This window comes from Sturnira hondurensis, unplaced genomic scaffold (genome assembly GCF_014824575.4).
Source record: "Sturnira hondurensis isolate 20B ecotype Veracruz unplaced genomic scaffold, ASM1482457v3 Scaffold0013190, whole genome shotgun sequence".
NCBI classification, from domain to species: Eukaryota; Metazoa; Chordata; class Mammalia; order Chiroptera; family Phyllostomidae; genus Sturnira; species Sturnira hondurensis.
This window is the reverse complement of record NW_028085821.1, coordinates 3,234,700-3,261,872: the sequence shown is the minus strand read 5'-3', so window position 1 is coordinate 3,261,872 and position 27,173 is coordinate 3,234,700. Positions and strand designations below refer to the sequence as shown.

The 27,173-nt window shown below is 53.5% G+C and overlaps 1 protein-coding gene across 1 annotated transcript in view; it reads left to right on the top strand.

The window, feature by feature from the left end:
- Positions 1–27,173, top strand: part of VDR (vitamin D receptor) — a 69,395-nt gene that overhangs the window by 12,835 nt on the left and 29,387 nt on the right. Inside the window, exons 3-5 of the mRNA XM_037061126.1 lie at positions 8,099–8,180; positions 10,791–10,938; positions 21,396–21,526. Of these exons, the coding sequence (XP_036917021.1) occupies positions 8,099–8,180; positions 10,791–10,938; positions 21,396–21,526 (361 nt within the window). The remainder of the gene's footprint in view (positions 1–8,098; positions 8,181–10,790; positions 10,939–21,395; positions 21,527–27,173) is intronic.

Here is a 27,173-nt window from a genome sequence, read left to right as displayed (position 1 = left end):
GGTTATCAAGTGGGGGGGAGGGGAAAATGGGGGAATAAGAAGCATAATTGATAGGCATAAAACAGACAGGGGGAGGTTAAGAACAGTATAGGACATGGAGAAGCCAAAGAACTTATATGCACAACCCATGAACATGAACTAGGAGGGGCAATGCTGGAGGGTGGGGGTGTGCAGGGTGGAGGGGAATAAAGGGGTAAAAAAATTGAGATGACTGTAATAGCATAATCAATAAAATATACAAAAATAATATTTAAACAAAAAAGAAGTCACCTCCTCTCAAGAACCTTCTCAGCCTCGCCAGCACGAGGCCAGGTGCTCTCCTACGGGTTCCTGCCACACCTGATCTCACCTGCCTTGTGGCGTGGGCTGTACCGCATTGCAGTCCCTGTGGGTCCCCCCAGTAGACTGTACGCTTTCAGAGGGCAGGCAGTGTGTGTGCGTGGCTCGCCATTGTGTCTGTGACTTCTAGTACGGGGCTTGCCAGTCAAGTGCTTAAAATCAGGCTGGGGTCACCTCAAAGGTGAGGCATGAGAGGCCCGGACCAGTGCCCGCCACAGTGTGAGGCCAAGAGGTATGCTGTAGTCTCCCCAGCCAAGGTGGTCCCAGGAGGAAATCTACACAGCAGGCTGCGGGAACCCGACTGCACAAGCTCTGGAGAAGCTCTCAAGGGGGAAATCATTGGACTCAGGAACTGAGGAGCAGCTGGTGTCACCTTGGGTGACTGCTCTGCCCTCTAAAGTGAACGCACCGCACCCCCCCCCCAATTTGGCCTGGGCCCTAGAAGCTTCAGGAATACAGGAGGAGTGTCCGCCCCTCACTAATAACCCAGAAGACAGAGCGGATCCTTTGGGTAAGTCAGCCCCTTACGGTACGGAAGCTGCCGGGTAGAGAGTTACCCTGGCCCTGCCCAGCTCAGAGGACCCGGGTTCCTTTGCTGATCCTGACATAGACTTCAGGATCTATCCTTCGCTAAGCGAATGGCCTCTCAAAGCCTCCAGGAGCTGGAGACGACCAGGTGTCCCGGCCCACTGGGCCACAGCCAGCCTACTGTCTAGGTTAGGGGCTACAGCAGCGCCACCCTGCTGCCAGGGTAGCTGCAGCCCTCACTGCCACCTCCGGATTCCGGCCCCTGACATCCCATCACGGTCTTTCCCAGTGCCCCCTGCCTTTTGCTGCCTGCCGTGGTGGGAGGGAGTAGGGTGCGGAGCTGCCACTGCCCATTTGACAGGCGGGGGGACACTACTGGATTGCTGAGCTTCAGGCCCCACTGTGGGGGGAAGAGATGTGTGCCGTATGTAGGACAAGGTCTCAGTGACAGAGGACATAGGAGACAGGCAGCACTGGGTGGGAGGGAAAGGAAGGGTGGTGAGCACAGGAGAGGTTAGTCACAGCAGTGGCACCCCGGGAGCCACAGGCCTGACCTCCCTTGTAGAGGAACAGTCCAGATGCGTGACTCAGCCTCTCTGCTCGTGGGAGAGACAGTAGGATGATCCATTTCTCCCCACCCCGAGCACCAGATTTTTGGAAGCCACAGTCAATGGGTGGGGTGGTCAGCTTCTCTTCCCAGTTCAGCAGAAATGTGGCCCAATGTTTTTTGGGGTGGAACATTTGGAACGGGGAGCAGCCTTCCCCCCTCTACAGCACCTTTCTGGGCCCTGCAAGTCTTTTCGATTTTCAGACCCTAAACTCACCAACTACTCTACTGGCAACAGCCATAGTTCTAATAATGAGAGCTATGTCACGTAAAACCCTGTGTGCCAGGAGCCGTACCGAGTGCAACCCAGAGATCTCGGTCTCCACAATAGGCCTAGCACCTAGATGTGACCTAGGTGCTGTCACGTCTCAGGGGTGGGTTTGGGGGGAAGCTGGACAGTGGCTGAGTAACCAAGGCATCAGCTGGCCATGTTGGTTGTGAGGTAAACAAGGGATATGATGCCAAGGATCTTGAGGATCTCAGAGCTGGTGGGACCAGCAACTGGGCACAGATCTTTACACAGCACAGGAAGAGTCTGAGTGATTCAGAGATCATACTGGTCCCAGAAGGAAGGTGAGGAAGGGAAGGCTGGCCGGGGTGAACTTGGGCCCAGGTGGACTTGGGCTGAGTGATGCTTAGCCTGGGTAGAGCCCCCAGGAAGCTGGACTTGGGGATAACTTGGGAAAAAGAAGCAGCTCTCTCCTGCTGTTCTGAGGCCATTGGGGTTTTTTGGGGGGGTGGGGGTGGGGAGAGGATTCCATTTGGCCATTGCCTGTGTTAGGAATAGCAGAGTTCAGGTCTCCCCGGAGGAGGGCTGGACCCCACCCCTCCCTGTGTTCTGGCGCTCCGCCTTCGGACTGCCTCATTTTCTGTTCCTTGGTCTCCAAGTCACTGGACATAGAGCTCTCTGATTAACTTCTGCCTGTAGCAGATACCCCAGTGAAGTACCCTCATCCTAGTACCCCAGGAAAGCAAGTATCCCAGGGGAGAGAGAGAGTCCCAGGCATACCCTACTTCACCCTAAAATACTCCCGGTCTCCAGTCCTCATCTATTTCTTCAGGTCTTGGAGGCCAGAGCAGAGAGCTGGGCTGGTCGGCAGGAGTGAGGGTGACCCTCGCCTCCCTCGGTGTTTCCCTGCATTGCTTGTAAGGAGGGAGTCCGTGTTGGGTGGTCCTACTGCAGTCTACAGCAGGGCCTCCCCCGTGGCCTCCCCGGCTCTCCTGCTCTGAAGAGTGAAGTTTCCCCTCCTCCCGTGGCCCGTTTCTCTCCCACCCCACTCTGTCCCCCTTGGGATTTGGCCAGAGTGGACGTGGAGAATCACTTTTCCTTGTCGTCTGGCTTTGGACAAGTCACTTCCCCTCTGATGGCCTCAGCTTCTTCAGCTGTAAAACCAGAGATACTGAGCTGCAGCTTGTGAATGAGTTGGCTCCCTGTGCTTCGCTGGCCACTGTCGTTGCCCACACTTTCCAGCAGTGACGGGGCATGGCCTGCCTGTTACCTGGAGAGAAGTAATCAGCCCAGAAATCTTGTTGACAAAGCCGAGGGCAGTTTCCACTGGAAAAAAGCAGCTTGCAGAAATAACTGTTGTAGATAAGAAATGGAAATACATCAAAGTAAGCTGTGTATCTCCTGCCCCATGGTCTGGGGCCTTGTGCATTCCTGCCTCTGGCCGCTGCTCGGCCCCAAGAAGCTGCCAGTGCTCCCAAGAAAGAGTCCTGGCGAATGGCCATTAGATGGGGAGTTTGTAGCCCAGTTTCTACGAGTGAGCTGTAACCCTTGACACTGTATGGGGTGTCCGTCGTGACCTTTATCACGTTCTCCAAGGTGGCGTCTATTTCCCAACTGCTTAAGGAAGAAGCACTTCCAGGACTAAACTCCTTGTGAAACTTCTGGGTCATCACCCACTTCCTTTCCCCTCAGTGAGTCAGCCATCGAAGAGCTCGGTGCGCCTCATGTGTGTTCTGAGAGCTGCAGTGCTGGCGCCAGCCCCCCCCCCCCCCCCCCCCCCCCCCCCCCCGGGAACAAGGGAGCCGGAGAGGGAGGAGGTGGGCAGGCGCAGCGGGCTCGCACAGCTGCTCCCACTCTGAGTCCTCTGCTTGGGCTGAAAACTGTTCTCTCTGGGTGGGAGGCCAGGAGGCAGATGCTGTCCACATTCGGCCCTTACTTACAGCCTTGTGGGAGTCAGGATCATACCCGGCCAGTTTGTGGGTCAAAATCAAATTAAATGCAGCCCAGGCTAGCTTCCCCTGCTTCTCCCCTGCAACTTCACCCACATCATAAAAATTCTACATTTTTCTATTTTTTGTGACAATCTTCCAGCAGATGAGGAACGGTTCCCTTTTTCTAATTTACACAGTGGTACCATGTGGCGGCCCTGCAGAATCCTTCAACGAGGCTGTAGGACTGGCCCACCAGGCTCATCTCAGGCTCGTCTTAGGTGGCTGCAAAGAGCTGGTCTAGAACCAGTGATTTAAGACACATGGTGAAGAACTTTCTAAATGTACAGCCATCCCAAGAGAGTGGATTGTCATGGGAGATATTCTCCAATAGGAAAAATGTTTGATCACAGGCTAGAAAGCTAGCTAGAATATTATGGAGGGGTTTGAGTTGGTTAGATGGGGTAGTGTTAAATTTCCTTCCAGTTTTTAGATGTTCTGATATGACTGGTATCTGTTTGGTTTTATTTTGGACATTGTAATCTTCAACCATTATCACCCATACTTAAAATCGGTTTATGGAGCTGTGACTGGTGAGGCTCAGTGGGCTGGGCATCACCCCACAAACAGAAAGGTCACCCATTCGACTCCCAGGGCACATGCCTGGGTCGTGGGCCAGGTCTCAGTTGGGGGCCTGCAAGACACAACCAATCCACGTTTCTCTCACACACTGATGATTCTCCCTCTCTCTTTCTTCTCTCTTCCCCTCTCTGTAAAAATAAAAAACGCTTAAAAGGAAAAAAGGCCATGGGGAGAGAATGGGGGCAAGAAATGGTTTGGGCACGTTCTGTTTATACAGAACACTTCTTCTTCCCTTGCCCTCTTTTTCTCTCTATTCCCCTTCAGCTTCTTCTTCTGCCGAGATTGTTCTGGAAAAAGAATGTGGATATATGTCAGGGCTAGTGGAGAAGGAAGAGAGGGCATCGCCCTGGCTGGCCATGAACACCTGCATCACCCATTGCTGTGCCTAAGTTACACTAGCATAAAGAGATGACAAATTAAAAATAAGGGGGTCACACGGTGTGCGGCACCCCGTGGGCCGAGCTGAGAGGATGACGAAAAGAGAACCGGCAGCGACACGGTGCGCGTACACATGCGCAGTTGTGGCTGGCGTCCGCAGGGGCCGGTCTGCTCTGCAGAAAGCCCCACGTGAGGTTGACTCTGTGTGTATCAACTTTAGGAGGCAGAAGAATTGTCTCCCCTTCTTCTGGGGAAATCACTTAGCTTTCCATTTCTTTCTAGAAAGAGGGAGAGCTTTGAATCAAGGTCAACTGTTGGAAAGCCCAGTTTTGATCACTTCTGTCCTAGCCCCCTGAGCAAGGCCCCCTCTCCTGGGCTTCCATTCTCCATAGGGGTCATTAGGGGCCACTCCACTCATGCCCCTTCTGCTCCTTAGCATCTGAGGATGAGTGGGCCCCACTTGCACTAACACGTAGGTGGGGACTCACCTGGTTACTGAGGGGGTCAGGGAGAAAGCTCGGTGAGGGCATCTCACTTCCTGCGTGGTGTTAAGGCCTCATCATGATGGGGATTCTGGCCTTGGAGTTGCACATTGTCAGAGCTAGAAAAGCCCTCAGAAGTCAGGGCTCTTCTCCACCGTTTGTCCTCCCAGCGTCACAGGTACAGCACCCCCAGGGCTCTGGGGCAGGCCCAGTGAATGTGGTGGTGAACTGAGCTCATCGGCACTTGGGTACTTGTCTGGCCAGGGCTCTGCCAGGACGCCCTGCAGCCGCCGCTCCATGAGTCTATCCTGGTGAGACTCTGCAGGGGGATGCCCATGTACCAGAAACCACTGGAAGATGGGGTGTGTGATGCCTGAGCTGATAGGCAGACGTGTAGGAGAGGCAGTGGTTTTGGCTTGTGTAACTGGAAGGAAACCTGTTATCGCTTCATTTCTTGCTAAGGCGAGGTCAGGCCTGGGGTCAGGTTCAGGCAGGGGTTTGATGTGGGGGGCAGACCCCGGAGGAATGGAAGCCTGGGGCTTTCTGCAGGGCAGAGCTCTGCTTCTCGGTGGCTCTGTGCTGGGGCTTTGGGTATTTCTAAACCAGAGGCAGGACGAGGCTGCTCTGGGGCAGCCCCAGCAAAAGCAGTGGGTTGTCCTGTGTACTCAGAACATGAATTGGGGGTGGGGGTTATGACGTGGTGAAGGGGGCTGGTAGTAAATGGTGTTTTTCCACTTGTCCTTTTTTGCGTCCTGTGTCTTTGCCCCACTTTCCATGCCGCAGGCTACAACTAAGATCATCTGACAGAGACCATCCAACAGTGCACAGTAGTGCAAGGGGAGGGGCTGCTGGTGTGCGCAGTGGTATTTTCCCAGATAACAGGGGTTGGCTGGCAGAATGGAGGTCCTGGATGAGGCCAGTCACGCCCTGGTTTGGGAGCCTTGGGAGGACAAGATGCTTTTTCCTCAGAGCCTGGGGATTATTCTCTCCATTGCGCCAACTCAGGGCAAGTGAAAGGAGTCCAGGACTTAGGGTTGGGCAGATGACAGGGGTCTCTCTTGGGAAAGGCAGCGGAGCAGAGAGACCCAGGGCTCAGATGCCTGGGTTCCCATCTGAGCTCCAGAGACAATCAAGTTCTCTGTGCCTTAGCTTCCCACCCCTAAAATGGGGTAATGACAGTTACCCAAGGTCATTGAGAGGATTAAGTGAGAGAGTGTATGTGAAGAACTCGCAGCAAGGCCGGGCGAAGAGTGACGGTGCCTGATGGTTATCACGGGGTGGGAGGGGTTGGCAGGAGGCAAGGACGCACTTGGGCACAGCCACTGGCCCGTCCTCCTTTAACCCCTGGCGCCACCACTTGCCTGGCTGTGGAAACCTCGGCAAGTCACTCAAAGTGCTTTGGACTCTGGTGTTGCCATCTGTGAAATTAGGAAATTAGGAGGCTTATGTGAGGTCTCCCAGGAAATTAGGAGGCTTATGTGAGGTCACGTGTGTGAGCTTAGCAGGCTGGCACCCAGTAGGGGCCCCACGGACTTCGCTTTTTAACTTAAGGGTGGTGGTCTACCTGGATCTCATGTCTGATTTCTGAAAATCTTAGAGGTGGAGGACAGGAAAGCAGTGGTCCTTCGTGTTCCCACTTGGCTCTCACCTCAGCCCTTGGGAGCCAGCAAGGAGTCTGGGAGGTCAGTAAGGCCAACGGGTAGAATCCAGAAGGGTGTGGTCAGCTGGGGCCCTGGGCGGTAGAAGTAGACAGAGCAAAGGAGAGTTTAGCTTGGGGGTAAGTGACAACATACCTGTCCCCGGCAGGTATGCCTCCTCCCACCCAAGGTCCCTGGGAGTGGGCCAGCCCAGCTCAGGTTACCTCAGCTCAATCCACTGGCATTTTCCTTGGATGTTCCATGGGTGCCGGCAGTGCCCAGGAGGGTGGTAAGTGGGCCCAGTGGGCTGGCAGTCCCAGAGCTGGGCGAAGGTCTTAGACCGGGGCAGGTCGGGCCACCGGAAAGCAGAGAACCCAAAGCTGGGGCTCTTGAACTTCCCCATCTGGGGTTTGACTTAAAGGCCTCTGCTAGGTTGCAGGGTCGGGTGCCTGCAGATCTCTGAATCTCCCCAGCCAGCTCCTGTTGGCATCAGGGAGGGGAGGACGTGTGTGTGTGTGTGTGTGTGTGTGTGTGTGCGGGTGGTTAAGCAGGGCTGGTGTGGGTGGAAGTGGGGAGGGTGAAATTCTGCCAGCCCCACCGTGGTGACCTATCATGCTACTCAAACCCAGACTCCAGGCAGCAGAGTCACCTTCAGCCCTCGCAGAGACTGGGGGTGTTGAGAGTGTCTGGGGAAGAGCTAAAAGTGGCAGAAAACATCCTGTTTGAAAGTGCGTAGCTGTATTTAACCCTCACAGCACTGTTCCGCCTACGCTGGGTCACCATGCACAGGGGTTCCCAGACACCTGTCTTTGAAGCCATCCAGGCCCTGGGCCAAATCCCAGGAGACACCGTTCCCAGCCCCCCTGGGCTCCTCTGTGTCCTGCATGTGGTGTCTGTCTCCTTCCTGCCCTCAGCAGCAGGCCGGGCCACCCAGTGGCTCTGCTTCTCCGAGCACCCCTCAAATCTGGGGTGGGGGCTGTGGCCGCAGGAGTGACCCCTCAGGAAGAAACCCTCCTCCCTCCTGACACCCTCGCTGTGAAAGGGGAGCCTCCGGCAGGGCGGCTGTTGCACTGCCCTCATTGCTCCTTACTACTCCCTGCCTCATGGGAGGGCCTTTCCTGGCTGCTGCCCAGTCCACACCCCAACACCCCCACACCCCTGCCAACTACACCCACCCTCAACAAGTCATCTGTCAAGTTTCAGTCCCTGATCTGGGAACTAACGTCCCTGGAAAGATCCTCTGTCGCCTGCTTGTTGGGCTCCTTAGAGGACTGGCTGTGAGGTTAGGCTCACCTGTAGATAACATGTTTCTTTTTTTTCCTCTTCAGAGTCCTTTTGATCAGCAGTGTCTGCCAGACCTCACAGAAGGGCACCCGTGGGCTCAGCTTACCTGCACGCCTGCTCCTTCAGGTGGGTGTTTCCTCATCCACCACAGCCTCCCTGGTTTTCCATTTTCCAGCAGCAGCAGCAGGGCTGGGCCGTGGGGAGCTGGTGGACAGGGGAAGGAAGAGGACACCACCCTGGGCTTTGCACATGCAGGGTGGTCCTGGGTCAGCAGGATTAGAAACAGCCCACTGCTGAGACCCAGAGTTCTGTGGGAGTGGCAGTGGGGGCTCAGAGGGGCTCAGAGGTGCTCTGCCGGCTCAGGGTCCGGGGAGCTCACCTGAAAATGGTCCTCTTCACAGTAAGCCTCTGGCCGCCTGAACCAGCCCTCTCTCCTGCCTAACCCAGGGCCTGGGCCCCCAGCCCCAGCCAGGAGCCTCCTTAATAACAAGGCACTACCTCTCCCTCTTGTGCCCTAAGGAGCCCATGCGATGCTGAACATTTCTGACACAGATTCGACTGATGTTCCCCCACCCCCACATTGGGTTTCTCTTTTCCACCAGATGTTTGGGCTCCCGGGTAGTGCAGACTCTGTGGCAACGTCACAATAACTGGGAGTTGCGGCATCTCAGCTGACCTGGGGTTAAGCCACAGGCATCCTAGACAGTTTCTCCTATTGCCCCACAGTGCTACTGGGCCCTTTGGGATCCCCGCCCACACTCAGATGAATGTGACGCTCTGGAAGCCCAGGGAGTCAGCCCAGACTCGGGATGGGCTGTACGGGTGCTGCTGATAGACCCTCAGCCACTTTGTCTTTCATTTTTAATGGTTTTTAACTTTGTGAAATGTTTTATATATACACACAGGCATATGAAACATAAAATAGTGTTTTAATAATAAAATACCATATACCTACCACTCAAAAAATAGAATGCGGCTACTACATAATGCCTCTACATGCCCGTTCCCATCTCACCCCCTCAGAGGTTTCTGTTAATCATTGCACTGTTCTTTTTCTAAAGTCTCTCTCTCTCTCTGTGTCTATATACAACAATATGGTTTAACAAGTGCCAATCTAGCTGTGATAGGGGAGGGTGGCAGTGTCACTGTTATTACATTAAAGTTCCCGGGAGAAGAAGAGTTAAGCAGAAAGTTAGGGGACCTATGACATCCATCTGTGCTCAGGGTCCCCTCTACCTCTTTGGGAATGACAATGTCATATCCTTATTTGTCCCACTTCCTTCCTGTGGCTTGAAGCTCTTTGTGGATTTTTTAAAAATTAAGTATTTGTTTTGTGCATTTTATAATCACAGTTGCTAGAGGTTGGGCTTCTCTGGGCCTCATTTGTAAAGAGAGTGATAATGGCCCTTCTCTCATTGGGCGATATGGGGATGGAATGGAATGCGGCTCCTAGGGGCTTTGATGTGCCAAACCCTGGCTCAGGGATCAGGTGCCTAGTCTCCGAAAGGAAGCTCAGAGCCTCCCAAGCTCCTCCCACCCCCGACTCCCCAATCTTTCTCTTTTGCCCCGTGGGAGGACATGGTACCTTGGCCGAGAGGGAGTGAGGAGCTTATCCCCCCACCACTGGCCTCCTCTCTTGTTTTCCTTCTGGCCTGAGGGACCCTGCTGTTGGGAGGCCCAGGGGCCACTTAAATCTGAAATGACCCTGGCGAGGACTCCAATGAAACTGGGAGGCAGCGGGCTCTGCAACCACCTTAGGGAAGCCTGAGGTACCCCGGGAGCCGCCCTGAGCACAACGGCATTCAAGGTCAGGGGCAGCAGGTGAAGCCGAAGCCCAATTTGTTTAATGGAAGCCTTAAGTCGGCTGCTTTCTGGGCAGAATTTCTCAGAGCTATTGTATTTTGTTCCCTCTGCCTCTTTCCCCTTTCCTCAAGTGTGAAATCCATCTCTAGATGATAATGCTTATTTATAAAAGCCATCTCTGAAAACAAGATCAGTTAATTGTATATGAAGCATATTGCGCAGAAGGACATTGGAAACAATGTGTTACAGTTACTCTGGAGAGAAAGAAAGAGGGAAAAGACTTGATTGCCTCGGTACAGCACAGCAGGCGCACAAGGCCCGTAGGTCCTGGGCCAGATGGCTGGGAGGAGCTGGCACAGGAATGGCGAGGGCTCTGATTTGGGCATGTATGTCCTTCATTCCCTCACCCTCAAGAATTGAGGGACTGAGGGATTCTCTCTGCACTGAGGTCTTGGGTTCTTGGTGGTCTGCTTTTTTCTCTTGGAGGGGGCCCTGGGCAGCAAAGACTCTCTGACCTGCTGCTGACGCCAGTGGCACACATGCATCCGTCCTTCCCTGAACCCCTTAAAGTAAAACTCCGTTGTTCAGAAGAGGACAGTGTAGCCCAGAGGTGCCCCACTAGTACGCAGCAGAGGCAGCCCTGGAAGCCAGGCAGTCTGAGTCCAGGCCACGCCATGAGCAGCGCCACCGGTGCCCCCACGGATCCACTCCAGACCTGGGGGAGGGAGCCCCGCATCTGCTCAGCAGGGGACGCTGGGGTATGGAGAGTCACATCGTGAGGGCACCAGAGAAATCCTGCTCGGGCCTGGGCCCTGGGGAGCTGCCCAGCTTCATCAAGCTCCCTGGAGATGGGGGAAGGAGATGCAAAGGATGCCCACTGGCCCTGGCACTGACTCTGGCACTGGCCATGTGGCCTGCCTGCTGTTCTTGCAGGGATGGAGGCTATGGCGGCCAGCACTTCCCTGCCCGACCCTGGTGACTTTGACCGGAATGTGCCTCGAATCTGCGGGGTGTGCGGAGACCGAGCCACGGGCTTTCACTTCAATGCTATGACCTGCGAAGGCTGCAAAGGCTTCTTCAGGTGAGTCCTCCCCAAGGGCAAGAAGGAGGAGAGGACGCAAGCTTCCTGTAAAGGGGACCTCTGCATTTCCCATGCCTCCTTGCTCACCATGCCCACGGAGCATGCCAGTCCCTGCAGGGGAATCTTCTTCCACCCCCCTCCTCACTACGTCTGTATCCTCTGACCCCTCAGACAGTGCTTTCTCAAGGTCACAAGGTAAGTCCCTACCTTTCCACTGCACCTTGACCCACACCCCCTGTACTAACCAACCTGCCTATTCTTCCAAAGTGACGTTCCTCCCCAGGTGACATGAGCAGCTTCCTAATCCAAGAGACAGCTATGTCCTTGGGGAAGCCCAAGAACTTTACCTTAGAACTTGCCCTCCCATCCAAATCAAACTGTTTTTTAGGAGGAGGACAACTGCACCCCTGGTCGGACCTCCATGGTTGGTCCATGCCCCTGTCCGCCCTCCCCCATGGCTTGCTGGTTCCAGGTCGGAAAGCCAACCCCAGCAGGCACAGGCAGTGTCAGGAGTGTGCCAGCATCCTGCCTGGTCGGTGCCAGTTTCTCTGCCAGCAGTCCCTTCTCCTTCTCTGTCAGCCCGTCATTGCCATTGCAAACAGTGTGGGGAAAGTACTGGAATGGCAGAATTAAGGAGGTTCCCATTCAAAGCCTGGAAGGGAGGATGGGAGAGTGACGAGTTACAGGACAGGACTGGGAGCCGTGAGGAATTGGCATCCGGCGTGTATTGGTGGGAGAGAAACCAGGAAGGAGGCATCCAGAAAAGAGCTATACGTCGGTCTTGACTGTAAGCAAAGGGCAGGGCAGGGCGGTAGCCATCAGGAGTGGAAAGAGCAAACCGAGGCCAGGACAAGGACAGGGAGGTCGCCTGGCTCCCTGAACTGAAGTGCTCTTCGCTTTGAGGACAGAGTGAATCAGAGGCCTCAGACCTCTACGGTACTCCCCTCCGGCTCAGGGGCTCCCGGGCTCACCTGCCCTCTGTCCTGGGGATCAGCAGACCTGGAGTTTCATTGCCTTGAGCAATCGCTGGGCAGCAGGGTTTCTGTGGGTGCTAATTGCCTGTTTGGCCTGGCACGGGCTGCCCGCTTGGCTTCCCGGCAGCCTGCTCACCAGCTCGGGGAACCAGACCAGCAGCATCGCTGGCTCTGGGTCTGTTGCCACGTCTCTTGTTCCTCTGGCCCGAAGCCTGCACTTCCTACAGGGTGAACCTTTCAGAGACCAGGCTGTGTGTTCCAGGTGCCCCGTGGACCCTTTCCTTCGAGGGCTTGGGGATGGGGCCGTTGCTTGTGAGGGGTAATGGAGGAGTCTGGGAGCATGTGTCAGGGCCTGCTTCCTCCCAGGAAACCGCTCAGAAATGTGTAGGCTCTACGGGGTCCCTGCTACTAATCAGTTGTATGTCCTTGCTCACATCTCTTGACTGCTCTATGTTTGTTTCCTCAACCAACCACATGGCGCATTAATATCTAGTCCCTCTACTATATAGTCAACCTGGGGATTAACAAGGTTGTATATAAAAGTGCTTTGAGAGCATAAAGTACAATATAAGTACATTATTTTTTATTTTTATTTTTAAAATATTTTATTTATTTATTTTTAGACAGAGGGGAAGGAAGGGAGAAAGAGAGGGAGAGAAACATGCATGTGTGGTTGCCTCTCATGTGCACCCTACTGGGGACCTGGCCTACAACCCAGGCATGGGAATTGAACCAGTGACCCTTTGCTTCACAGGCCCATGCTCAATCCACTGAGTCACACCAGCCAGGGCAAGTATACTATTCTTGAGTATGAGGGGTCAACACTGATGTGCTTAGTAGAACCCTGCCCTGTTCATTATAAAGTAAACAGAAGTTTCTCCAGCCACCCATCCTCCTTTTGTGTTTTCTTTTGCACCTTTCCTCCTCAGACTTTAATGAGCGTTTATGGTCCAGACGTTGGGCTAGGAGCTGGTAATATGAAGACCTATGGCTCACAGCTGACCAGTCTGCAACTCAAAGGTCTTCAGCAGCTCCTGGGGCTGTCCGATTAATCTGTGGACCCCACCCCTGAATGCCCTCTTCCCAGGCTCCTTCCTGCTGGGTTCAGCTCAGGAAGATGGGGCCCTTAGGTGGTTGCTGGTTGGATTCTAACAAGTTGGAGGTCAGTTTCTCCCTAGAATCTTGAATCTCTGTGTGCCTGTGCCTGCTGCCCTCAGACACACATGCAGGCTCCTGATCCCCGGGACAAGGCTGTGTTAGGCATCTGGGTGGAGGGAAGACAGGTTCTTTCATGCCCAGAGCCAAGTGCGGGAGATGGCAAAATGGACAGGGATGGCACTTTGCACAGCCATGTCACCACAGACCAACAGTGTGGCTGTGTTGCCCGTGGACACATTATGCTACCAACACCCACCCTTAGCCCTTTTCTTCGAGACCCCTTAGAGTCTGCTGCTGGCTGATGGCCAAAACCCCTGCCTGCAGGTCCCAGCATTCTGGGCAGCATGCTGCTTTTGTCTTGTTGCCCTGTCCCTGGTCCACCTGTGTCTTTGCTGTCCCTGACTTGGTGACTGAGCCTGGCTGCACTTTCTGAAGGGCCTACATCTCTGTTGTGGTTTGGTTTGAATTTTGTTTGATAGTCACACACACACAGGGCCAATCCTCATTATTTGTGGCTTCTGCATTTGCCAGTTCGCCCACCTGCTAAAATTCACTTGCAATCCCTAAGTCGATATGTGCAGCAATTTTGTGGTCATTTGTGGGCATGTGCAAAGCGCTGAAAATGAGTCGCCCCCCCCCCCCGCAAACATTCCCAACCTTCTGTTTTAGCTCTTGTGTTATAAGGGTGTCCTTTGTGCAGTCTACTCAGTCACAAGTTTTTTGTACTTTTTGCTGGTGAGTTCATTGTTTCAGAGGGCCCCCAGGCATGGTGTGAAGTGCTGTTCCTAAGTGCAAGAAAGCCATGATGTGCTTCACAGGGAAAATACAAGTGTAAGACAAACTTAGTTCAAACATGAGTTCAATGTCAACAAATCAGCTATATATCTGTATATATATGCATACATATGTCAAATAGGGTGCATTTAAACAAACTGCCCATACAAAACAAGGTTGTGTGTTGGTTGATTGATAAAAATATTGTGACTAGAGGCTCTCGGGAACCTAGCCCCGTGTCCCCCTGCGAGCAGTGGTGCAGTGTTCACTGGTTCGGTGTCCGGGTTGACGTTATAGAATCCAACTCCCACGCATGACAAGAGTGGACTGTATTTACATAATTTATCTTTTTGTCTTTCCCTCTCCCTCTACATCTCTTCCTTTGCTTCATTCAAATTCTATTTGGCATTCTTTTATTTTAGTCTAGTTCAAACAGTGGCCCGAGAAGCCCCTTGGCACTTCTGTCTGTGAATCCTGACCCCAGTGTCGGTGGTGGGTGCCATCTCGGTGCCAAGCACTGCAACCTTGAGACACAAGGAGTTGTGCAACCAAGTCCTTTCTTTCAAGGAGCTCCCTCAACGCTTTCAAGACAGCGCCGAAGGAAAGAGCATCACTTCTGTGTTGGGTCACCAGCTATTTCCCAAGCCCTGGGGACCAGTAATGCTGTTTGGCCATCTTGTGCTTCCTTGACTTCTAAGACAATCAAACTAAACTGCTCTAGGAGCTGGTCGCAGTCATTCCAGCAGGTCCAAAACCCATTAGTGGAAGCTCCTAGGGGAAATACAGGGTGAGCTTTCTGTGAGCTTCTCATCAATTTCCATCAATCGATCAATGTATAACCTTGTTTTGTGTGTTTGCTGTTTAAAGACACCTTATTTAATGTATAGTATTGATTTACATCATGTGAACTTGTGTCTGAACAAAGCTTCTCTAGCGATGTATTTTCCCTGTGAGGCACATCACAGCTTTCTCGCACTTGGGGACACCTCGGTCATCTGGCAGGTCTGAGACTCACCATCAAAGCAAAGTGTGATTGTGAAGGCCGAACAGGTCTATTGCTGTGTGGCCAGGAACTGGAGACAATGGCGAGCCAGTCCTCCTGCAAGCTAATTCACGCTGCTCCTCTGGAACCCGTGGACATCTTCAGAGAAAGATGGCACCTCCAGTGCAGGGGCAGGCTCGTAGACGGCTGTGTGTTAGTGTGTTAGCAACCAGAGCATGAGTGAGGGCCAGAGAGGGGAGGTATGTCGGTCTAGTAGAAAATACATTGTGTAGTGGATGATCTAGGGCCGTGGGTAAATCTCTGGTCACGAATGGCTTTGTTCAAGCTCTAATATGAAGGGAAAGGTATAAGAGACGGAGAAGAAAACCAGAGGATCCCCTTGATGAAGAGAATGAAGGTGATGGTGAAGTGTAAGAGGTGGTCCTGGGAGGCAAGATTGAGAAACAGACCACTGTCTGTCGGTCCATCTTATATTCGTCCTCCCCATCAACGTCTCCTCAGGCTGCACCCCGTGGAGCTGTGGGCTGCAAAGCGCCGAGCTGGCAGAGATGGTGTGGAGAAATGCCTTCTCGACCACCAGCTCCACAGTGCTCGGGGGCCTTGTTAATTGTGGGTCAACTTGGGAGGCTGGTGAGGACCCAGGAACACAAGGAGTGTTCTGGCTTCCAGAAGGCTTGCCCAGCTGATAGTCGTATAAACCGTGATATGAAAGGAAGCAGAGAAATGGGGCAGATGTCCACTGAGTCAAAACTCTGTGCTCAGCAGGCAATAGAGTAAATAAAGAGAGCGGCAGGGAGGATCGGCTGCACAGACCAGTCTATGGACACAAGTGAATGAGTCACCAAGAAGTCAGTGTTGCTGGAGAGAAATTTGTCCGGGTCAGCGAGGCACTGGCCTCCCCCAACAGCCGCTCAAAGGCGTGCATGGAAGGGAAGGAGGAAGGTTCTCTAGGGATGGGCTAAGAGTCATGTCGGAAGCTTGCGCGAGAGGGCCAGAATATTTGGGGAGGGAAGATCATTGTCCAGAAAGACAGTTGGGCGGATACGATGAAGACCTCACCTTTCTTTTCGGCCAGTGTTCCATTTCCTTGGGAACTCAGCACTCTCACCACGGGCATGCACCCCCTCTGTGCTAAGGCAGTGCAGGGCCAGTGGAGAGGATGACACACGTTATCCCACACTTCCAAGCTACGCGTCCAAGGTATGGCTATATCCTGGTGGCTTGTTAGTCTGGATGAGTCCCTGTAACAACCTCTTCTTCACACTCATGGATGGATGGGGGGTGTATTTTTTAGCACTGCTCTCTCTGGAACTGAGATCTGGTAGCTTTGTGATAAGGACTGTATTATTAAGGGTCCCAGAGGCTTTGGAATCAGACACATCTGGACTCTAATCCCAGCTGTCACATGCATTAGCTGTGTGACATGAGGCAAGGTGTGTCACGGTGCTTGTTCTTATCACCTGGAAAACAGGAGCGACACCTATTCTGGGACGGAGTTGAAAGCCTGAGAGACACTGTGCGAAGGGCTGGCATAAAAAGCTCTCCATAAACTGCAGTTATTATTACTGTCCCCTTTTCATGTCTTAGTTTCTAAGACTAGATAGCCCTTTCCTCACCTCCATTGCGGACCCTGGAGTATCCGTGACTGTGGTGTGTCAGCAGGGATCCCTGGGAGAAAGTTCCTGAGCAAAAGTTAAAGATCGGGCGTGCGGAAGGGAGGGCTGGGCCGGGGGCTCCGAGTGACCTTTACTGCAGTCAGAGGCTGGGTGGGAACCAGCTTATGCTCAGAGAAACTGGACAGCGGTCGCTGTAACCTGCACAAGGTCTACGGGTCCAGACATCAGGAGAGACGACATGCCTTGAGCTCCCGGTCCCCAAGGAGCCCAGCACGAGGCCCCAGAGGGCAGGTGTGAGACGCAGGTCAGCTCTGGGCTCTCAGACTTCACCTGAATGGTTAGTCCTGCCTTCTCCAGCCACCGGCCTCACAGCCCCTGCTGCCTCTCCCTGCTGGCCTCTCTCCCTTCCCTTTATTGACCGTTAACTTTGTGCCCAGTCCCACTTCCTTTACAACGGAATCCGTACCACAACCCACTCTGAAGGGTTGCTTTCCTTTTACAGATGTGGAAACTGAGGCATGGGGAGATTAAGTAACTTTCCCAAGGTTGTGTATGAGGATTTAAACCCGAACAGATCCATCTACTAAAGCCTGTATTTCCTTTTAAATTGTTACCTACTTATAGTGGGTGATAGATTTTTGTGTGTGTAAATAACTCATGTGTATGGTTTTTTTTAAAAGATGCAAGCCGTTCACGAGGATGTATAAGTGAAAAGTAAGGCCCTTCTTACCCCCTATCGACTCCCCCAGGAGCTGTCAGTCTTACCAGCGCATTGTGTCTGCTTTCACACTCTTCACATAAAGGCTGAGGGGGTGGTCGGGGGAGGGACGTGTGTCATACTGGTCTTGCTCTGATCTAGGAAAGGATCCTTCCCATTGCAGCGCTCTCCCTATGTCCTGTTCGCAGGGCCTCCTCTGTCTGGCTGTGCTCTGCGCAGTGAACCAGGCCGCTGCGGGTGGGTGTCTAGACTCCAGCCCCTCCTCCTCCAGAGGCACTGCGGCACCCACCCTGGTGCCTGCATCTGTGGGCCCATGGGGGACGGTTCCTGAAAACAGATTTACTGTATTAATGACCCTGTGCATTTTACGCATTGGTAGATATTGCCAAATTTCTCTGCAAAGGAAGGAGGCCTGTGCTCTGTACCACATTGTTAACTCATACCTTCCTTTACCGTTGCTCTTTTAACTCACCTGCTGAGAACCGGTTGCTCCTGCCACACACAAATGGCCCATGTAGGTTCCGCCGAGCAGACTACACGGGTCTTTCATATGAGGAGCTCTGTCCCTCAGGGTCCTGCATCCAGACCACACTCTGAGGTTTCTGCGACACTCAGGCATCAGTGGAGACAAAGCCCAGAGCCGGTGCTTGGCCCTAGGCTTGGTTTTTCCAGGGTGTGTCTCTGCTGGCAGGGTCACCTACTGGCGAAGGACCCTGCTGTCCCAGGCCTGAGACTCTTTTGGCCCCGGGCACTTTATGTTTTTGTGAACTGCTTGTCTCTCCTGTTTTGATGAACTGGCCTCTGGCACCAGATCTGGTCAATGTCCTCTCTCACCCCTGACTTTCTAGAAACTGCATCTATATTTAGCCTTGTTGTACTGTCCCTACCCCTTCCTTGAGCAGAGGTATAATTGCCAACCATCCAGAGGATGACAGGGTCCAGGCTTAGGGCAGCAGAGACAATAGGCTCCCATGGAAACCTGAGGCTCTGGGTTCTCAAAACCAAACCAGCTCACAGGCAATTAGCACTGGGAAGAAGGCAGAGTGGGTGTGGCTCGTCAGGACGAAGCAGAGCCAGAGCTGGCCAGTCTGGCCGCCCTGACGCCTCATGGGCAGAGGCTAGATGACAGCCACGTGTGTGGAGGTGCTCTGAGAAGGCAGAAGGAGGAGGAGGAGTTAGGCCATGGAGCCCGTGGAACCTGTGTCCCAGTGAACTGCTTTGCTGGGACAGACATGCCTGAGAAGCAGCTCTGGGGTCTGGGCACCAGAAAGGACCTGGGTCTGCCTGTTGGAGCTGGCGAGGGCGCTTTCCTGCCCCCAGACACCGAGCCACACTCCGGAGCCTGATGATGTTTGTGTGATGTGTGAACTCCGTCTTCCCGTCTAGAATCCCAGGGCCTTTCCTCTGTAGCTGTATTTCACTTGGGAAAAGCTACTTACTATAAAATCTTTACTTTAAGAAGATTTTATTTATTTATTTATTTTTAGAAAGAGGGGAAGGGAAGGAGAAAGAGAGAGAGAGAGAAACATCAATGTGTGGTTGCCCCTCATGTGCCCCCAACTGGGGACCCAACCTGCAACCCGGACATGTGTCCTGACTGGGAATCGAACCAGCAACTTTTCGGTTTGCAGAGTAGCACTCAGTCCACTGAGCCACACCAGCCAGGGCTGTATTTTTAAAATAATAATAATTTAAGAGCTTCAGAAGCTTATTGGCTGCATTCTGCATTGCCCAAATAATGTGGAGACCCACTGCAAGGGTGGTGGGCTTTTGGGAGAAGGTATGGCAGAGGGTGAAAAGCACAGGTGGCATTTCTGCCACAGGTCTGGGCCCTACTGTGCGGTAGTGTGCCTGGCCAGAGGTGGTTAACAGTTCCCTTCCTCCCTCCCTCAATTTTTCCCTACCCTCCCTCTTTGACTCCCTTCTCCTTCTTCTTCATCTCTCCTTTCTCCTCCTCCTTTTTGCTTGATACTCCTAAGCTTCATGCTACTATAAAGCTGGAAGCAAGAACACTGCTTTTTTCACACAGCCAGGGCTGGGGAGAGGCTTTGGCTCACGTGTCTGGAGGTGCCCTGTGTGTGATCTCTGGTGGTCCATGGCCTTGGAGAATGAAGAGGAAGAGCTCTGAGCCAGGCAGCACAGCGGGTGGGAGGACAGAGCAGCCCCTCGGTTCCTGGGGAACATGCCTAGTTGTAAAAAATAAAAAGAGAGAGAGAGAGAGGAGAGTTTGCTCTGAATTAGAAACTTCTGGTCTTTGAGTAGGTTTTGAGAATTATGGGCCTTCTGGGGCCTGGACATTTTATGGCAACAGGTAGAGCTTCAAAAACCGCAAAGTGGAAAGGAGTTAGTGGGGAACAATCTCATGTCCTGGAGTGGAGAGCTATGCCCTGTGGTGATGACAGCGATAAATTTGGGGTATCCGTAATCGTGCCCAAAGTACTTTCCCACTTTCTCATCATTCAGAAAGCTGCAGCGGAGGTATGGAGGCTCAAGGGGACAGGCTGCTTGTTTCCATAAAGGTGGGCAGAAATCTGGGATGTGGTCTCTCCTGGGTAGTCACCACAGGGGCAAGGCACAGCCTTCGGTGACCGGCTCGGGGCTATGCCACCCCCAATAGCCTCAGCTACTCCACCTCCCTCTATAGCCTGGTCTGCTGGTTGGTCCCTTGCATAATGAGGGTCGTGACAGGAGGGGACAGGGGCCAAGGTCCAAAAACCAACAGCAGCCACTTCCTGGACCCCTGGGCTGTCCTTCACCTTGAACTGTGCTCAAGGGTCAGCTGCCTGGAGCTATTTGCCTGTGGGCTCAGCTTCAGTGAGCACGCTGAGATTCTGGGATAAAACAGTGCCTTCAATCTAGGAAGCTAAGAGCAGAGCCTCATGTTTCTAAGGCTTCCTACTTGGGGCCTTTACTTCTCGCTGAATCGCCTCACTGGTAAGTTTATTTATGTCAGTGGTCCTTTCCATAAAACAAGGGGGTACACTGACGGACTCTTGGGTCCCCAAAGGACCTTAGAGCGCAACTGCCTGTGACTGTCAGCAGAGCTGATCCGCTGGTCTCTTCTCCCATATCACAAGGGCCATGTTGGTTTGGTCCCCAGGTGTCTATGTCAGCTGATAAGTGTGTTTGTCTTGACCCCTGCGTCTGTCCTTGTGAATGTGAACAGTGAGTCATTTTCCACCAAGAAGCATAGCAAGCGTGTGACATCTGGAGAAGGTGATGTCACCAGCTCACCTCCAGGAGTGGGTAAAGGTCAGGCCTGGGCCTTGTGTCTAAGGCTTGGGCATAGGCACAGCTCCTGGGAAGACGCCGCTACGTGGGGACAAAACGATGCTGCCATCATCTTTTCCCAACCAAACCTTGTCACCAAGAGTGAGCGTCCCCTTGCTGGGGCCAGGGAGAGAAAGGACAACCTCTGAGACACAAATGATGGGAAGGCTCTAGGGAGGTGGCCCTTATGCAGCCTGCCAATGTCCCATGCAGTGTGTTCGACAGCAGGAGAGGAAGCGGAACTAGGAAAATAGCTTACACACACACACACACACACACACACACACTTTTACAATGAGCACCCGGTGATTCCTAATGCAGAACCTTTGAGAGCTTTCTGTTCTTACAGAACTCTTGCTTCCTCTGCCTCCAGGAAAGCCAAGGCCAGACCTTAGGGGCCCCACCTGCCCATCTAGCCTCTTCTCCTCTGGGCAGCCTATCTTGATGGCCCAGCTGTGGCTGGGCCTTTTCTCCCTTCTCTCTGTACCTGTGCCCAAGTCTGTCCCTGGGTCAGGGGTGCCCTGGTCATAGGTCTCTGGGCTCCAGAAAGTTAAGGCTGAGATTAGCATCCTTGCCTTTCATAATGGCTCCTTAAAAGCAGTGAGGGTTACTTTGCAGATTTCAGTGTTTTAAAAACATTCTGCTAGGCTAATTCATTCATATATTTCCTGTGTAATTAACATGTGGGCAGTAGAGAGCTGGAGAGCTACATAAAAGCAATGCTGGGAGCAGGGCAGGCAGTGAGGAGGAGGAAGGCATGGTTGGCACGTGTCCAGTGAGGGGCGGGTATCACTGAGAGTGGCCGGGGCCTGGGCTGGGCCCCATCCTCTGCAGGAGAAGTGTAGATCTGGAAGCCCTGTGGCCAGGTCCCTGCGGTCACAGCAGCCAGGGCTAAGGAGCGGAAAGGTGGGTGACCCAGTGGAGGGCATGTCCTCTCTTGGCAGGCGCAGCATGAAGCGAAAGGCATTGTTCACCTGTCCTTTCAATGGGGACTGCCGCATCACCAAGGACAACCGCCGCCACTGTCAGGCCTGTCGGCTCAAGCGCTGCGTGGACATCGGCATGATGAAGGAGTGTGAGTGTCCGGGGGCCAGGGCAGGGGTTTGGGGTGGGACTGGGGATGGGGGAGGCTCTGGCTACGGGTTTGGCCGGAGGTGTGGCCGCCCTTCCTCTGTAGCTGCTGGCATCAGGGCCAGCCCCCTGGGCAGGGTGGCTGGGGGTCCCGAGAGCATCTGTGGGATCGGTGTATGGGTCTCAGAGGCCAGGGGGAGCCCCTCTGGTGTGAGGCCGGTGGCAGGGGAGGCCGGGAACTGTCTGCGTGATCCCCTGGGTTAGTGTTCCTCCAAGGGGTCATCACTATGCTCACAACTCCCTGGACCTGAGGGGTAAGCATGAGGTTCAAGAACCCCAGGGCACTTTGGCTTTTGGGGGAAGGGCTGCTGTGGTCTGGGAGGGGAAGGGCCATGGGGAGAAGAAATGCTCAGAGCCTGGCTGGCACCTGGGCTCTTCCCCACCCCAGCCTTCCAGGCCCCTGGCTCCAGGAGCGAATCTGAGGGCCGCTGCCCAGGGCACACTGGGTGGGAAGGTTCTGTGAAAGGAAGTGCCAGACTCTTGGATGACCCTCTAGATCCAGACAGAGAAAGAAGAGCGATCCTTTAGGACTTCCTGTCCAGCTCTGGGGCTGGAGGAGAGGACCTGTGGGGCAGTTTCATATGTTCTGACCCCTGGACTTTGCATCTGAGCTCCTAGTACCAGTTACTTGGTAACCAGAGTAGCCATTGAATTTAGTAGGTCCTGGGAGGGGCTAGCCAGGCCCTCTGGGGACTCAAGGCAAGGGCACCAGGCTGGCCCAGGCAAGGGTACCCTCTGTACCCTCAGCCCCTGCTTTGCCCCTTGCTCACTCCTGTCTGCAAATGGCACCCTGGCTGATCCCCAGCCCTGGGACAGGGGCTAGGTTCTGCAAAGCTGTAGGCCCGGGAGGCTGGGAAGGTGTGCTCAGATGCAGGCACCTGTGAAGGCTCTCCTGGCTATGGGCTGTTTTATTGGGGGGCGGGAGGAGCAGGAAGTGGTATAAGAAAGATGTATCTAGAACAAGAGGAAAAGTCACAGAACAGGACTGAGGGGATGGGACATTTCTTCCTCGGCGGGAAAAAAAATTTTCTGTTGTTGGGAAACAAAGGCAGAGTGGTGGCCCTCACTTGGGGCCGCCTCCTCAGACCTTGACAGGGTCCACTCTGGTAGGTCTCGGCCCATCCCTGCTGATCCCAGCTCCCTAGCCCACACCGGCAGCCTTGGACGAAGTTTCCAGGCTGTATTCCTCCTCGCCCCCACAGGAACATGCAGGCCCGGACTTGCTCATCACTCTGTGCCCGGTCCCCTGCCCCGCCCGACTCCCGTGTTTATCCTGGAGTGGTGGAGGCTCGAAGCCTGGGTGCCTCCTGGGGCTTCTCACACGTTGGCTTAGCACGGCTGCTCTGCGTGAGACACCAGCCTGGGCACAGAGCAGAGGCTCTGCCCACAGCCCCCGCCCCCACGACGCACAGCCTGCAGGGGGCAGGGAGCCAGATTCTAAGGCTTCAGCTAACCAGTAATGGCACCGGGTGGCACCGCTGGGAGTCAGTCAGGCTCTGTGGTGGGAGTGCCGGTCAGGGCCAGCCTCACTGATGTCCCAGAGGCCCCTCTCCTGAGTCTCAGGAGGAAGATGTTCTATTAACCAGGAACGGGGGAAATGCACTTGGAAGTTGTCTGGGACCCAGAAAGGAAAATATAAGGATTGGAGTCAGAAAGCAGGCTGAGACTAGCATCTGACTCTGTGTCCCTAGATCCCTCCTGGTCCCCTGGAGAGCACTGCATCCACAGTGATGAGCAGGCCTTGTGGGAGTCAGGGTGTCCTCGCCCCAGGACCACCACAGGGTGGGGGGCCAGCCATCCAGAAGTGGATGTCCACCCTCAACCCCCCCATTGGCTTTGTGTTTTGGCTACCCCAGCTCTAGCCTCAGTTGTCCCCAACAAAGCCCTGTGTCCCCCTTCTGCTGTCTGTCCAGTGTGGCCCCATGCCCACCCGGCTCCAGATGCCGGAGCAGGGGGTGATGCTGAGTGCAGGATGGCCCCCAGGGTGCCACTGAGAATGGAAACCTCGGTCTAGAACTAAGGGAAGATCTTCCAGGGACAGGTGTGGTTCCCTGCCTCGGGTCAGCCCACTCCTGGGAGGCCTGCCCGTGTGCCTAGGCCTGGAACCCCCGGCTCATATTCCCAAGATGGCCTCTCATTTATTATCACCAGGGCTGGCTGTTGTCCCCAAGGCCCAGCTTTCTAGAGACAACTCAGTGTCAGCATCTGTAAACCACAGGACACCCAGGGCTCCCTGTGAAGGGAGATGCAAACCCAGGTCCCTTCTGATGGGGCAGTGGAGGTGGCCCTTCCCTGGGGGCGCTAAGAAGGTGAAGGGGATGAGCCTACGAATGGAGGTTTGTTGCCCACCGCTGAGCACCAGATATATGCCAGACACATGTGTTTTCTTGCTAAATTCTTACAACAATTCCTAAATACGTGAATACTTTTAAAGATTCAATAGATGAGAAAACTCGAAAGAATTAAAATAACATGCCTCTAAGACAGGAAAGTGATGGTGTCGGCATTCTCACCCAGGTGTGTCTGTGTCCCAGGCCCGGGCCCACGGGCTCCACCCCAGCGCAGCCCCACCAAAGCCCCTGTGCGCTGGAGCTCCCCACTGTGCATCTTCAGGCACTGCCTTCGGCCCTGTTGGGTGAGCTCAAGAGTCCTGGGTCCCCCCAAAGCCTCCCCTTCTCTCTCTTTAAGTCCTAGCTGACTTCATGTCCTTGGAGCCCCCAAAATGTCATAGTTGAGTCCTTGCTTCTGCTGGACCAGTCTCTCCCAGAACGACTCATTATGCTCACTTGTTTAACATTTCTACAGTTATCCATTTTTTTTCCTACCACGCATTAGCACAGAACCTGGCACACAGTAGGTGCTCAGTGAATGTGTGCTGAGTGATTGAATGTTAGCTCTGCATTTGCTTCTTTGTATCAACTACGCCTCCGCCGGTCTGTGCATCAGGAAGTTCCCCCGGACCTCATGTCATCTGTGCCACGAGTTTGGGAAACCTGTATGTCAGCTTCCCTGGTGTGGTCCTCAGGCTACCAGCGACAGTTTGAAATGTTTTTCCTGTAAGTTGTTTGTGCTTTCAGACCTTGCCTCCCTAACTCGACGCTCTCGCTTGGACATAGCTTGCCCAAAGCCGCTTTCTCACGCAGCAAGAAACTTAGAAGGAGTGGGAAAAGCTACCGAGAAGCCACACAGCGGGTTTCACAAAGTCCACGTAGGGCAGATTTGTGAATAACAGTGTCGTAGGAACTAGCTCTTGTTTAAGCCATTTAGCCCATGGCAACATTGTTTTCGTTCTGTACATGTTGCTTGAAGGCATAGAACCTGCTGGTGACCTTAGGTGAGGACTTCCCTGTGCCTAGCGCACGCACTTCGGGTTTGGGAGCGCCCATCCGGTGCAGTTTCAGAATCTGTTTGTTCTCATTCTAGGTCAGTGGCTTTTAACTGTAAAACACACGTCCTCCTGCATGACAGTGGTGGCATTTTTGGTAGAAATTCCTTGAGATAGTGACAGTCTCCTGTGAAATGAATCACCCCTTTAAACAAATGACGTATTTCGTAAGTCACAACGGCCTCTGCATGTGTGAGAGACTGAGGACTTCTCAGCCCGCAGACTGCGTGGCTTGGGGGCAGCCCTGTTTGGACCAGCAGACCCAGCACTTCTTCCTCTGGTACTAACACCCACGGGGCGGGGGTCCCTGTTTGACACGAGTGATCCAGAGGAATGGAGTCACAAGGTTAACACTGAAGCTTTTTAAATTATGTCCTTTCAAAGGAAGTCATTTACAAACGTTGCTACTTTCTTCAATTTTTCACACTCTTCAGATGGATGGGAACACATCGAGTGTTCAGTGCTGAGGACCTACTGAGCCGTCTTAGCCGATCCTGATTGGGGGCAGTGCGGGGTCACAGTTATAACCATGGACTCTGTCTAGAACCACCCTGGCCTGACCTGAGCACCAGCTCCACCCTTGTTAGATCTGTGACTTTGAGCCAGTACATAGCCCCTGGGCCTCAGTTTCCTCATCTGCAAAATGGGGATAACAACACCTGCCTTAAGTGTTGTTATGAGGACTAAATAAGTGTGAGCTTGTAAAGAAGAAACCTTTTGAATTGTGCTCAGTACATAAAAGCCTTTATCCATTTTTATTAACACTTATTTATTACATAAAACTTGATCGCCAGAATTTCCAGCTCCCAAGAGAATGGAAGTAACTCTTCAGGGGGAGAAGGCACAGGTCCAGGGACAGGCAGCAGTAGGAAGAGACGACACCTAACTGACAGAGAGAGGGAAGCCAAGAGCCATGCACAGTAGCACGAGAACCCAGAGTCACAGCAGGCTGAGTCACAGAGTGCAAGTGAGCAGCCCTTTATAATTCTGAGGCCATAGCCTTGTTCCTTCGAAGTCCAGTAACTTTAATTGTTTAGGAGGATGCCTCTGAATCACCAAGAAAAGGTTACATGTTATTACAGGTGTGCTGTTACAAGGTATTCTGTGTACAGAATATTTTGGTAACAATTATTTAAATGAGAGGGTAGCTCGGCTCAGCTGTCCGGTGGACTGGCATTCAGTGGGAGCTACCCCTGACATTGCAGGGTGCATGCAGTCCTGGTGCACCCCTTACTGTCCTTCCCTCAGCCTGGGACAAGGACTAGCACGCAGTGGGTACAATCAATGTGATGTGCTGAGAGTCCGGGATATCAGACTACTGAGCAAGTACCATGTCCAGGAAGCTCCAGTGGGCCAGCGTTTGCGGGGGAAACAGGACTTACAACACGTGGCCCCTTCCCTTGAAGTAGCCTATATTCCTAGTGAAGGAGAACTTTAACCCCCCAGGCTCTCTCTCTCTCTAGGCATTTATGGGAAACTCTACTAATAATAAATATTCCAGAGTGGAAGGCAATTGGGTGCCAATGCATGTAGGAAAAACTGGACATACTGCAGAATTAAGAAAGGAGAGAGCTCAGTGCATGTCCAGGCAATCAAGAAAGCCTCCGTGGTAAGAGAGAGCCAGCTATAAGCGGGGTGCTGAAGAATAGATAGGACTTGCACAGCTGCTGGGGAGAGAAGACCTCACTAGCCAGGCATCCAGCAGACCTGGAAATACGGCACAAAGGTGAGTAGCTCATGGTCATAGGTCAGCAGCCCCAACATGACCAGAGCAGGTACTGGGATATGAGGTTGGAAAGTTAGGAAGAAGTGAAATCACGGAGAACCTTGACTTTAGTTTGGATGTGGTAAGCAATAAGGACCCAGGAAAAGTTTCTGAGTAGGAGAGAGACGCCACAGAACCACAGAGTGGTCCAAGCCTGTGGACACCTGTGGTGTGACTGGCAGAGCCAGCTGCCTCTAGCTCCAGTCTCATCGCTTCTTGTCCCCACCCCTCAGGTGAGCAGGAAAGACCAGACACCTAATCTAGGGTTCTCCAGGCCAGTGCCTTGCACCCTGCTTTGACTGGGATGCTCCCTGCTCCTTCCTCTCCCAATCCACTTGACCTCTGGGGTCTAAGCAGACGCCCTCTGTGGGAGGAGGGTTGGCAGCATGGGCAGGTGAGTCAGTAACCTGGCGTGGCCTCCTCCCAGTGCTCCTCTTAGTA